Below are 13,221 nucleotides of genomic sequence, written 5' to 3'. Positions count from 1 at the left end.
TCAATGACAATGCCAGTGGATTGCAAGGGGATATTCAGTTGTTTGCGGATGATGCGAAGCTGGGAAGGATTATTAGTAATAGTGCAGCTGTGGTAGCCCTGCAAGAGGATTTAAATAAGCTAGATAGATGGGCAAATGAATGGGGGTGTCAGTTTAATGCGGCAAAATGTAAGGTCTTGAGGTTTGGGAAACATCGATGGGATACTGCATACTCTATGGGAGGAGTTATACTGGAGGAAGTAGGGGAGATAAGAGATCTGGGGTTGATGATTGATAGAAACCTGAAGTTTAGGGGACATATTGCAAAGGTGGTGAAGGTAACACAGAGGATTGCTGCAATTATGAGAAGGACATTGACCTGCAGAGGTAAGAGGGTTATCATTCCATTGTATAAGTCTCTGATCAGACAAACACTTGGACTATTGTTCTCAGATTTGGTCCCCAGGATTTGAAGGGGATAAATTAACTGTGGAAAGGATACAAAGATGGATGACAAAGATGGTTTCAGGACTGTACAAGCATAGTTATGAGGATCGGCTGAGGGAATGTGAACCGCAGAGTTTGGTGGATAGAAGGAGAGGTGATATGATTGAGATTTTTAAACTGTTGAGAGGTGGTTACAGGGTTGACACTGGGGAGTTCTTTCGCTTGGTTGAACAGCGGGAAGGAGTGATGACAAGAGGCCATCCCTGGAAGTTACGAAAGGAAACTGTGAGCAAAAGGGTAAGGAGTGGTTTCTTTGCGTGGAGGGTGGTTGAACCGTGGAATGCATTGCCTGATGGAGTGGTGGGAGCGAGAACGGTCAATGAGTTTAAAGAGTGGTATGATAGACTTTGTGTTTCTTAGGGGGGGGACCTCCTCTCGATGAGTCTTTTGACTCCATGGAGGCCTGAATAATAATATTACTAATATAATGTTCCAACATAAAATTGTGCATAAATTCACATGGAGAGAAGAGGCAAGGAATAAGAAAAGTCTCACTACGTTATTGTTGATAGCAATGTTTTCTCTCTCGTGAAGGACAATAGAGTGTACAGAGGATTTAAAATTGGAAGTGATCACCATTTAGTCTCAAACAGGATGAAATTGAATTTCATATTGAAAAGAAGAACATATAAGAAAGTTTTAAAATGAATAAAAGTTAAGCAGCTCTCAGATGTGAACTGTAGGCTAAAATACATAAACATAATTGAAGAAAAAATGAGAGTTTGAGAACAGGAACCAAACCTTGGAGATTCAGTGGCAAGCTCTGAATAAAACATTGATTCAATCAGAGAGGCATGTGATGAGGCTGTCAAAGGATAAAAAAAAAATCAGAACTTCATGGTGGACACAGGAAGTTCAAGAGGTAGTGAAGGAAAAGAAGAAAGCGTATCGAAAGTTCCTGGTGAATATGTCAGCTTGTGCTCTTAGAGAATGCAGAGAGAGAAATGTAAGAAAGCTAAACACTGTGTAAAACTAGCTAAACAAAAGTCATGGGAAGACTTTAGTAAGAACATAGAAAATAAATATTAAGAAGGTAGCAAGATATTCTGGAGATTGTTGAAAAAGCTCAGAAATCTGTAAAAGAGTGCTGTAAAAGGAATTAGAGATGATAAAGGTGATATGTAAACTGAAGAAAAAGATATCCTTGAAGTATGGAGTAATTACTTCAAAAAATTCTAAATGAAACAAGCAATGACAGTACAGTGGTAAAAAACACTCAAGAGGCATGCAGTCAGGAAATGCAGCTGAAGTAGATGATATTCAACCAGAAATGCTCAAGTGTGAGAGTATAAAAGTCTTTTCACTGGAATGACTTCTAATGAGGCTATATTGATCAAGTACATATAAAAACAACTATGTTATACCAACTAGTTTAACCACCAAGGCTGTTGGCATCTTCAGAGTACATAACTGATGTAAGGCACTAAAAAGTAAAAAACTGTTACAAACTATAATCAACTGATTCCAATTATATTAGACAAAGAACAGAGAATGGTTGATTATAGTTTGTAACAGTTTTTTACTATTTAGTGATTTACATCAGTTTACATAAAGATGCCAACAGCCTTAGTTGGTATAACATAGTTTATTATATGTATTTGATCAATATAGTCTCATTAGAAGTCATTCCAGAGCTTTTATGGTCAAGAAAATTAAATGTTTTTTAACAGTCTTACAATCAATTTGGGAATTATGGACTTTACAACCGTGTTATAACTCTTAATTTCCCTACATTTCGATCTTCATATTAAGATCATCGTCTGGAGCATACACACACGTACAGGACAAGCTGAGTTACATTACATACAGTAAGCTAGAGAAACAATGATTTGATCACAGGTTATTCTACTGGCATGACCTCTAGTGGGAAAAAAAATTACAAATTAATTAATTATTTAGAAACTGAATCAAGCTAAATTTTATTTATGATAACATGAGCAAACATTCTTTCTTATAGATGGTTTTCTTTCAGTAACAATGATGTCTTATTTTTAGCATTAAAATTGTTATTTTTGATTTAGGATCTGGATTTAGAGAGGAAGGTTCCGTGGGTCGAATATGTGCCTTCCGTATGTTTGGGATTTTTAGACCATCATCATTGTTCAGATTGGGGTGGTTGATAATCTCACAGGCTTCCTTAAATTTGCGTTCATACCATGTTCTGGTGTGATGTAAACAACTAGTACTTTTCCAGTCAATTCTATGTAGGGTGTTCAAGGCATGATCAGAAAGGCCAGCTTCACCATAGTTATATTTAATGTGTCGTTTATGTTCTTTTTGTCTGATAGGAATTGTGCGTCCTGGTTCCCCTCTATATGGTATGTTACAGGCACAATAAATACAGTATACTCCAGGGTGGGACAGCAAAGGGAGTGGATCATTGGATGAGTTGAGTAAGCTTTTTAATTTTGCAGGAAGTTTAAAGATGGCTTTGAGGTTGTATTTTTGTAGTATTCTGTTTATTTTATCTGATGTCCCTTTAATGTAAGCAATGGTTATAGTTTTATTGTTAGTCTGGTTTATCTTTGTTTTTTTATTGAGGACTTGTAGAGAATTTTGTTAATAATGTTTTAGCTGTAACAATTTTTTTAGAAAAGTATTGCTGATAACTTTAAATTTGTCTTTTAGTACATGTTCACTGGAACAGATCTTCAAAGCCCTGTTTTTTAGAGTATTAATGACACCTAGTTTTTGTGTTGAGTGTGGTAGGAGTTTATGTGTGTATATATTGGCCAGTATGTGTGGATTTCCAGTAAACAGTGAAGGAAAGACTGCTAGAAGGAAGACGTGTGACAAGTGTATCTAGAAATGGAAGTGTGTTCTGTTTTTCAATCTCAATTGTGAACTGTGTGTATAGATACGTTGATGATGTTTTCGCGATCTGGTCCCATGGCCATCAGACACCTTCCTCGGTCACCTAAACAAACACCACAAACGCATACAGTACTCTAAGAAACAAGGCGAATGCTGAAACAGGGTGAATGCTGTTCACTGTACAACACTAAAAGAAAGGATAAAAGTCTCACACTGCCTAGTTCAGGTAGGTCTGGACAGAGAAATGAATTCCAGATGATTGGAGTAGTACTCTCATAGTACCCATATATAAAAAAGGGAAATAAAACTGAATCTGAGAATTACAGAGGTATTTCCCTACTGAGTGTTCCTGGTAAGATTTATGCAAGTGTATTTGAGAAACAGGTGAGAAGGATTGTGGAAGAAAAGCTTGCTGAAGAACAAGCTGGATTCAGGCCAAATAGAGGCTGTCAGGATCAGATCTTCACTTTACAACAAATAGTTGAGAAATCATGGGAGTATAACAAAGATCTGTATTTAAGTTTTGTAGATTAGGAAAAGGCATATGGCAAGGTACCAAGAGAGAAGCTATTCAATATGCTACAGTTATGTAGTGTCAATGGAGCATTATATCAAGCAAAACTTAGTCTTTTTGAGTTGGAAGTCAGCAGTTAGAACTGAAGTAAAGAAAGATGGTTTAATGTTAAATCTGGTGACAAAGATGTACATTGTCCCCTCCATTATTCATTTTATATATATATATATATATATATATATGGATCGCATTATGAAGGAAAGTGGTATTAAACCTGATATCAAAATTGGAGATGTTAATGACAGCTCTTTGCTTTATGCAGACTATGTTATACTTCTAAATAAATCCAGTACAAGCCTGCAAGATTCCCCAACTAAATTGAATAACTCTTGTAATAGATCTAGTATAAAGGTCACCAATAACAAGACAAAGACAATGAAAATATAAACTGCATTGTGAATGGAGAACCTTTAGAACAAGTAAAATATTTCACCTACTTAGGTGCAATTTTTAGTGAAGATGGTAAATTAAATATCGAAATAGACAACAGAATCAACAAAGCTGGTATGGTAGGAAGTCAACTGAATAAATTTATATGGAATAAGAGAGAAATTAGTCAAAACCCTAAATTAGCTGTATACAAGAAGTGTTCAAACCAATTTTAAGTTATCGATTTGAGAGTTGGGTTAGAAATAAAACATTGACCAAAGACCAGAAACCATAGATAAGACAGTCCTGAGGAAGGAGTAGGGGACGTGAACAGATGGTATCAATTTCAATATCATATTAAAAACGAGGATATTAGGAAAGAGCATGACATTGATAGCATCCAGGAATGTGTTAGCAGAGCTAATCTTAGGTGGTATGGTCAGTTAAACAGAATGGGAAAAGAAAGATTAGCAAAACAAGTGTTCTCTGTTAGGTTGACAGGGAAAAAATCCAGAGGAATACCAAGATATAGTGGATTGGTATAGTAAAAAGTGCTTTACAAGACATAAATATAAGATCTGTTAATGTTAGTCTTGATATATATGATTGATTTGTAGTAAAAGTATAGATAGAAAGTTAGGAATGATAGGAATGATGTAAGTTTTTCATGTAATACTATCATATTCTGTACATCCTTGAGGGTACATGGGATGAATTTGATGATCATGAATTATATTCTTGGTTGCATGTAAAGTGCAAAGCTTGCACACGAAGATACCAAGGTTGAATGACTTCAGCCCTGGTATCTCTTCTGGATATGGATCCCACTAATGAGACTTCAATAAATGTTGAAGCCAGTATAGGCAGTGGCCCTTCTTAATAATGCGTTGCATTCTACACCTCTGAAAAGTGTGCTTTGCATTATTGGAAACTAAGACAATTGATGTTAACTCATTAGCCTCAAGTAAACCAGTCATAAAGATGCATCATGCACAAACTTTGTTTACTTACACTTGGATAAAGTATCAAACTAAGAATTTTTCTTGAATCGTTAATTTTATAGTTGATGATGTGACAGAGATGCATATCAAAATTGAGATAGATAGTGTCCAGCATATTGAATCAATGTGAAAATATTCAGTGGGACTAGATGGCATGTCAGCCTGTGTATTACATGAATGTGCAAGAGAATTGGCATTGCATCTCATAAAATTATTCGATCTATGTCTCAGCTCTGGCAAGGTTCCAAGAGAGTGAAATGAGGGTAAGATAGTTCTATTACATAAAGGTGATGCCAAGACTAAAATAGCAAACTGAAGACCAATTAAAACATCAGAAATAGCTGTTAAAGTATTATCAGTTAAGTTGTCAAAGGTAAAATCCAACAGCAAATGGAAAGGGATATATATATAGCAGGTAGCAAGGTTTGTAAAGGGTAGGTCGTGTCCTAGTCATTTATTTGCATTTTATAATAAAGTGATGATGATAAATTGACCATGATACTGCTGGACTTGGCAAAGGCATTTGAAAGAATACCATATTGAAAACTATTACAAAAGCTGGAGCAAATGGGAATGGATACGAAGCTAGTAGAATAGAAGGGGGAAAGGGGGGGAATGGCTGACAGACAGACAAGAGAGTAATATATAGTAGAGTGGAATCTACGAGGAGGGCAACTAGTGGGGTATCTACAGGTTCTATGCTAGGGACACTAATCTTTAATTTGTATATCAATGATATAGAGAAAGAATTAAAGGAGGATATTCAGTTGTTTGCTGATGATGCAAAACTAGAAAGGGCAATAGTTAATAAAGGTGATGTAGCTATCCTACAGGATGATTTAAATAAATTGGCATTGTGGGCAAAGGATAATGATTGTCAATTTAATGTTTGTACAGTCATGTACTTTGGGTTGAAAAGGTTAGATACTGTGCATTACATTGATGGTATTGGTTTGCAGGAAATTGATGAGGAGAAGGACTTGCTCAAAGAATTACTTGTATGTTTAAAAAACATGCTAACAAGTAAAGATAGGAAAGTTTATTATTGCTCTTTATAAGTCTATGATTTGGCTGCATCCTGATTGCTATATGCAGATTTGGTCACCTGGATTTTTTGGGGATAAGGAGGTCGAGAGGATTCACAGAAGACTGGCTTGGAGACAGGTTTGTGGAATGCGACCTATGAGGATAGTCTGAGGGTGCATGTGGATTACAAAGTTTATATTCATCGGTGGGAAAGAGAGGACATGATAAACTTATAATATATTAAAAGAGTTTTATAAAATTGATGTAAAGGAATATATTCAATAAATAACAAATAGAGAATTAGTAATCATCTGTGAAAGTTGTGTAAGAGTGTGGTTAGTAAGGGTGTGCAAACTAGATCTTTTGCACGGAGAGTGATAAACAAGTGGACTGGATGGCCAGAATTAGTTGCGAGTGCTCTGACTATATGAGTTTAAGGAGAGGTATGAAGATTTTGTGTGTATAAACATCAGTGTGGGTCTTCCACGACATCTCTGGACTCCATGCAGATACCATATAATAATATAGTCATTGCTACTTTAATCTGTACTGAACCTGTGAATGCTCACATTCCACTCGCAAGTTTCCACTGTCTCCTCACTAATGGGGAAATGTTTCTCTTGAATTCTTACTTACCTGTCTGACCATACTATTCTGCTTCTCATTTACACTTTAAACACATTAATCCTCTTAATTCTTCATCCACTAACTTTTCCATTTCCTTCACATTCTCAAACTATTAATAAAACACTGTGACCAACTGCAACTCTTCTCTTGAACCAAAAATTAATAAAGTTCGCCAACAAAGGAATCGCTAATATGACCACCTCCAAGTAATACATCCAATATTGTAAATGGAAGAATTGTGTCACTATCACATCCAATAATCTGGCCATGGTCAGAGATATTTATTGCTTGAGGTGAATTATCACTCTTATTAGATGGCAAATCATCTAATTAGAGGCTGGAGTCTTCAAAAAGATTAGCTTCACCTATCATGCAAACTCTAGTCCTATATATTCTTGATATTCTGCTTACTTACAGCTCATTCAACATATGATAAACTTCAATTTTCCTATTAACACTTGATATCAATTTTACCCATTCAAAATCACTACTTCAGAGTTTCACATCCATATTGCTAGTGCATCAATGGCCAAATAACTGTTCATTAATGGAAAAATAAAAAAAGTAATTCTAATGAGTGATTTTATTAAATGACCGGAAAGAGAAGACAGCGCATGGAAACTATTCTTGGTTTCTGAGGAGGGATACAACCTTAAGTAGCATGTGATAGAACATAAAGTTTTAAGATGTCGAATTTAGTAAAAGCCTAACAAGATGTAGTTATAGTTGAGATATCACAACTGCTGCCAGTTAATGTGAGAGAGAGATCATGAGGTACTAATTTGGGAGGTGATCAAATAGGAAAATATTATGGTCGAAATGATACATGTAGAACTATAAAGTGGGCAATTATGAAAACGTCTATAGTCAATAAATATTAAAACCTTGAAAGATGCATTTATTATTATTATCCTAACCTCCATTGAGTCATAAGACTCTTTGTGGAAGATCAATGCTAGACAACACTGTCCACCATGCCACTCCTTAAAATCATCCATTTCTTTTTCAAACTTCCAGAGTTGGCCCCTTGTCCTACCATATGAAAAATTTCTCCAATGTTAATCCAATAATAAGCTTATAAAAGCTAGGCTGTTTCAATCATATCTCCCCTCTTCATCTTCCATGCACTCTTTCCAAGGTTATTTCATCTTCTTCAAATCCTGGTGACCAGATCTGAGTAAAGACATCCTGAAGTGTGCTGATCAAAGCTGTATACAATGATCATGACATTTTTATATCTTGTTGTCAATGTCCTCAATATTGCAGCAATTCTTTGAACTGACTTCACAACCTTTGCAACAGAGCCTGGAAACGAAAGAGCCAGAAGTTTCTGAGGTAATGAGCAAGCTATGTGTTAGTCTTGTAGAATAAGACCATGGGAATGGATGACATACCACTACATTTTTAAGGCATGTACAAAAATGTATGTCTGCTCTTGATGCAGTTATTGACTAGTCAAAGTTGTGATAAAAGTGTTGAAGTGATTGGTTATGGACAGAATATAAGACTAGACTGACAGACATAGAAGACATGATAATCAGTAAGGATTTATAAAAAGGTAGGTTCATGCTTTAGCAATTTACTTAACATTAACAAGTAAAGAAAAAGAGAGTAACCAGTAACATGCTGCAAGGTTCTGTTCTGTTAATGATATTTCACATACCTAATAACGGATATTTCACTTTTTTGTTGATAATGTGAAGACAGAAAGAGCTACAAGGAAGGATGCCATGCCAAGGAAGATTTAAACAGACTTTCAGCTCAGTCAAATGAGTAGGGGGGTTGCAGTCTTAAAGTTAATAAGTATATATATGGAAGGCAGTTTACTACAGTAATCTCTCGGTTATCCAATCACAATGTGAAATCATCAGATAAGTGATGAGACATTTAACTGAATGTCAAGATATATAGTGCTGTTCTAAGGTTTAGATAGCATGCTAACAAATTCAAGAAGTGATTAATTGAAGGTCAGATAATTGAGAAATCACAATGGTAGAAATGTGTGCAAGGAGGTGAATGAAATATCAGATTTTACAATATGGCTAATAGAGAGATGTGAAGTTCAGAGGCCCACTGTAAAGTGCTGTGAACGCAGATACAGATGAGGAAGTGGATTTACTATTTTAAAAGGCATTAGTCAATCGGACCACTCTATTCAAATTTGGTCATCTGGTTTCCACTGCAATGTAAAAATTTTGGGAAGGATCAAGAGATGGGTAACTAAGGCAATATCAAAACTCTGTAAAGTTGGTTATGGGAGGCAGTTGAGAAAATATAAACTGTAGAGTTTAGCAAATAAGTGAAAAAGAGAGTCTATAAAAGAGATGTTGGTGAGAGAAGATTACAGTATTAATAGATTAATACAGAAGTGACTGCATATGATGAAAAGTCACCCCTGGAAGCTGTGTAAAGATACAGTGGAGAATGAAAAGAGAAGATTTTTTACATGGAAAATGGCAGGTTCACACTTCAAGCATTCAGAACAATAGAAGTGTGAACATTTAGTTTAAGATTTAGTTAACTTTAAGTTAAAGATTCACCATAACATACAAGCAGCAAGTTGAGAGAACCTCCACCACAATGAGTTTGTTGCCTCCATGGAGGGGTGCTATCAATATTATTTTCAACTGCTGCTGCTGTTTAGTAATGTATCATGTTGATAATCTTAATCAGGACAATATATTTTAACAAGGTCCAAAGTTTCTATTGCAATTAATGTATCAAAATCAAGTTTTTCAAGTTATCAAATTTCCAAAATAAATTTTAAAAATGTAAATGTTTAAATATGAGCAATGGTGTTCAATTTTCTCTGAAAAAACATTACTATCTGAAATGAAAACAGACAACCATCTTCTGCTTTTATGTGATCTGATGCATCATCACATCAACAGGATTGCAGGGCTTCTCTTACCATCTGCAAAGTTTCACATGATATATATATATATATATATATATATAAAACAAATTCTACTTCTAATTTATCAAATCACTGATAGCAGCCTATAAGTTTATTGGAAATTTATGAACTATCAAACTTTCGAGCAATGCAATTTAAGTTGAAACTTTTATATAATATGAATATTGAACGTTTATATAATACCTAATATGAAAGAATAAAAAATAATCCAGCATGATATTTTATATGCCATCAGATTTGTACATCCGTCAGTTGTATACTTTCCCTGGTTACGTCATCTCTAACATGTCAAGTTTTAGTTTAACAAAATTGCCCAACCAGAAACATGGAACGAAAAGTTTCGTGCTATCCAGAGTAATATTCCCAACACTGTACAATAATTAATACACATAACTAAGTAGATATGCAAAACCTAATAAAGTACATTTCTAATATTAAATTTAACATATCTCGTCATGTGAACTTACCTCCCAACAAAATTTTCCAACACGCTGCTTTTACCTGCACTTTGTCCTCCGATGACTGCAATTTGTGGTAAATCGAGGGTTAAATTTACACCTAACTGCGTAAAGGCATCTTGTAATTTGTTTACAATAGGTATAAGATGTTCCATTCCTTCATTCGTTGACATTTCTGAAGAATTTTAGGCCAGTTAAGGCAACACAAATATCTCACTTCAGTGCCATTCGATTTGTGGTAGGCGGTGTAAAATCAGATTTGCAACATTTCTACGCATGCTTAGAATGCAGTTTCTACAAGCAAATGAGGAAAGATCAATATAAATATATACAAACGAAATCAGCTGGTGATAAAATACTAGGGTAATAGTTACACATATACCAATAAATAAATAAAGCAATTGTTTTAATGATTATAATCCAGGAAAAATTAGAACATTCAACTATGCATAGGCGGCTAATTAATTAGCTACAACATCGAAAATGAATTTGGATGCAATAGCACTAGACTGACTCATTTAAGTGATGTCATTTATTGATGTTTGATCAGACTCTATGTTTCGGAAATGCATCCAAGAATGACTGAAAGTCACCTCCATCGAAATCACGTCTTTTTTTGGGGGAGGGGGGGATACTTACACAACAATATGTATTCTTATGAGAGAGAGAGAGAGAGAATGAACGAAAAGCAGAATAAGTACATCGAAACATTTATAGTCAAATAAAGAAGAAGAAAATATTACACTTAAAATACAACTTTGAATGGAAGAAGCTTCCCATCATTATTCGATACTATGCTAACGTGACACTACTATTACAACCGAGTTAAGTTGCCATAGGATAGCTTTTCCGTATGGCACAAAGTTAAGGACATTCAGAAGTTAAAATATCCACTTTGTCATTATATTTCATTCATTATAAAATAAAAATAAAAGTAAATCCGCTGACGCCTTTCATTCCAAAAGGGAGTAGGCGAGGTAATTTAGTACTGACTTTTGGAAACTGAAGGGAGGGATATAATCCTTGCATTGCAGGCCCTGTGGAAGTAACATTTGCATCCATAGTAATAGATACTTGAAGAAAGGCCGTTCTAAGTTCGATTTCAGTGGCCGCCTAGAGGAAAATTTCTAATCATTTCTTCGACGGTTTCCGGTGTTAGTCAATCACTGGTACGGAATTAAGGTAGTTTTTTTCTCCGAGAAAAACTTCAAGAAAAGCGACCGTAACAGTCACACCATTCTCTTGTCTACCATTCTCTTGTCCTCTCCCTCGGATGGATAAAATTACTAATAGTCTTTGGTCGGCTATCTGTGATTGTACTGATTATAAAAAAAATTATAATTCATTATAATAAATTGCGTTTTCTGTCATCCACATTGTGAGGGATGGGTAAAGCAAGTAATGGGATTGCCTGATGTGGTGTGAGGATTTCATGGGTCCTGCATCTCTACGGTAGTCATGAAAGTTCCATAAGGAACTCTTAAAAAGAGCTAAATCTAAACTGGTGAGGATTGTATTCCTGGAAGTGGCAGCAAATGTAGTGTAGCAAGGATGAAGATTTGCTCAGGGCTTCATGAGACTAAGTTTGCAAGTCATATATGTGGATTCTCGGGAAAGGATTAGAAAACACACCACACATTGTTCCAAGAGCAACTTGGCAATAATTTAATGGAAAAGTGAGATGCATATCTGGTTACAATCGCTGTGAACTTATCTGTTTCGAATTATAGAGAAGCGGCTGGTGAATTTTACAAGATTAATAGATTAGTATAAAAGGGTCTTTCAGAAGTGAAAGCCTGGAAGTCCCTTCTATATTAATCCGTCATTTTCGTCCAGAAGTAAAAGTCACAAGAATGATGAGATTGGAGTAATAATTTCAAGTAATTTAATTTCAGAATTTAGAGACAGTAATGTATGCAGAGAGATTGCTCCTCTATGGTAAGAGGTATGCGATTTTAAAAGAAGCCAAGTTATTGTAATGGGCCATTGAGCCAAACACACAGGAAATGAGAAATAATTGCATTGCAATCACATCATTTAATGCTCAAAACAATGATAATATCGAATAGTGGATAGTAGATCTCTTCGCATTTGTGAAGGATTCTCGATACGTATTAGAGAAGAGAGAATACATGAATCAACTAGCAGAGATCCCATTAATTTATGCAAAACCTTTATACATAAACTTTATTTTATTACTTTGGAAAAAGTGCCATTTGATGCCTTGACAAAACTCGCTTGAGAAGTGATGTAGAAAAAGTTCCTCCAGTAGCAGGTTTTTTATCTGGCTATCTACAATTACAGTACTAGAACTGTTGCCAAGAGGCTACAGGGGCAACAAATGTTTATAAAATTAAGATATCGTTGGAACAGGAAGGATTGTTCGGCCATGAATGAAAGATTAATTGTAATGACTAATTTTCAGAAAAAAAGAACTCTTGTGTTGTTTGAGTAGGCCTGTGTAGCTCAGTGGATGTGGCGTTTGCATACCACGGCGCTTGACTCCACGAAGGAATACCTGATTTCGAGTCTGGTCGGCGACTAGAGGAAATTTTTCTAAGCCTTTTTTCGACCGGGTCTACTAGTTAGTCGATCTCTGGCACGGGCAGGCGGGTTTTTTCTCCCGGAAACTCGGTTTTTCGTTCCGTAAACTCAAGAAAATCGACCGTAGAACACACATTATTTCAGACATTAAATACGAGTGTTAAGGTTAGGGACCACGACATGGCGGAACTTGTTGAGCCGTCACTCTTCACTGCGTGTCGCTTAATTAGTGATAGTCTTGGGCCAGCTATCTCTGATTGGGTACCAGTGGAGATTGAACTGCCCACTCAGTCTCCAAAAGTTAGATAGGGCTAAAAACGGCCTCACCTACTCCCTATATATACGGGAATAAAAAGGGGTTAGCTGATTTTGTGTGTGTGTGTGTGTGTTGTTCGAGAGTCGGAT

At 35.7% G+C, this 13,221-nt stretch overlaps 1 protein-coding gene across 1 annotated transcript in view; it reads right to left on the bottom strand.

The window, feature by feature from the left end:
* The window catches only part of LOC150108694 (dynamin-like), a 306,464-nt gene extending 295,904 nt beyond the window's left edge, over positions 1–10,560 (bottom strand). The window contains exon 1 of the mRNA XM_090416156.1: positions 10,282–10,560. Within this exon, the coding sequence (XP_090272282.1) occupies positions 10,282–10,445 (164 nt within the window). The 5' untranslated portion in view covers positions 10,446–10,560. The remainder of the gene's footprint in view (positions 1–10,281) is intronic.
* Between the last annotated feature and the right edge of the window lie 2,661 nt (positions 10,561–13,221).

The sequence above is a fragment of the Typopeltis vanoorti genome, chromosome 3 (genome assembly GCF_054136105.1).
Source record: "Typopeltis vanoorti isolate ZY-2024b chromosome 3, IOZ_Tvanoo_1.0, whole genome shotgun sequence".
NCBI classification, from domain to species: domain Eukaryota; kingdom Metazoa; phylum Arthropoda; class Arachnida; order Uropygi; family Thelyphonidae; genus Typopeltis; species Typopeltis vanoorti.
The sequence above is the reverse complement of the archived record's forward strand: the minus strand, read 5'-3'. Positions and strand labels throughout refer to the sequence as shown.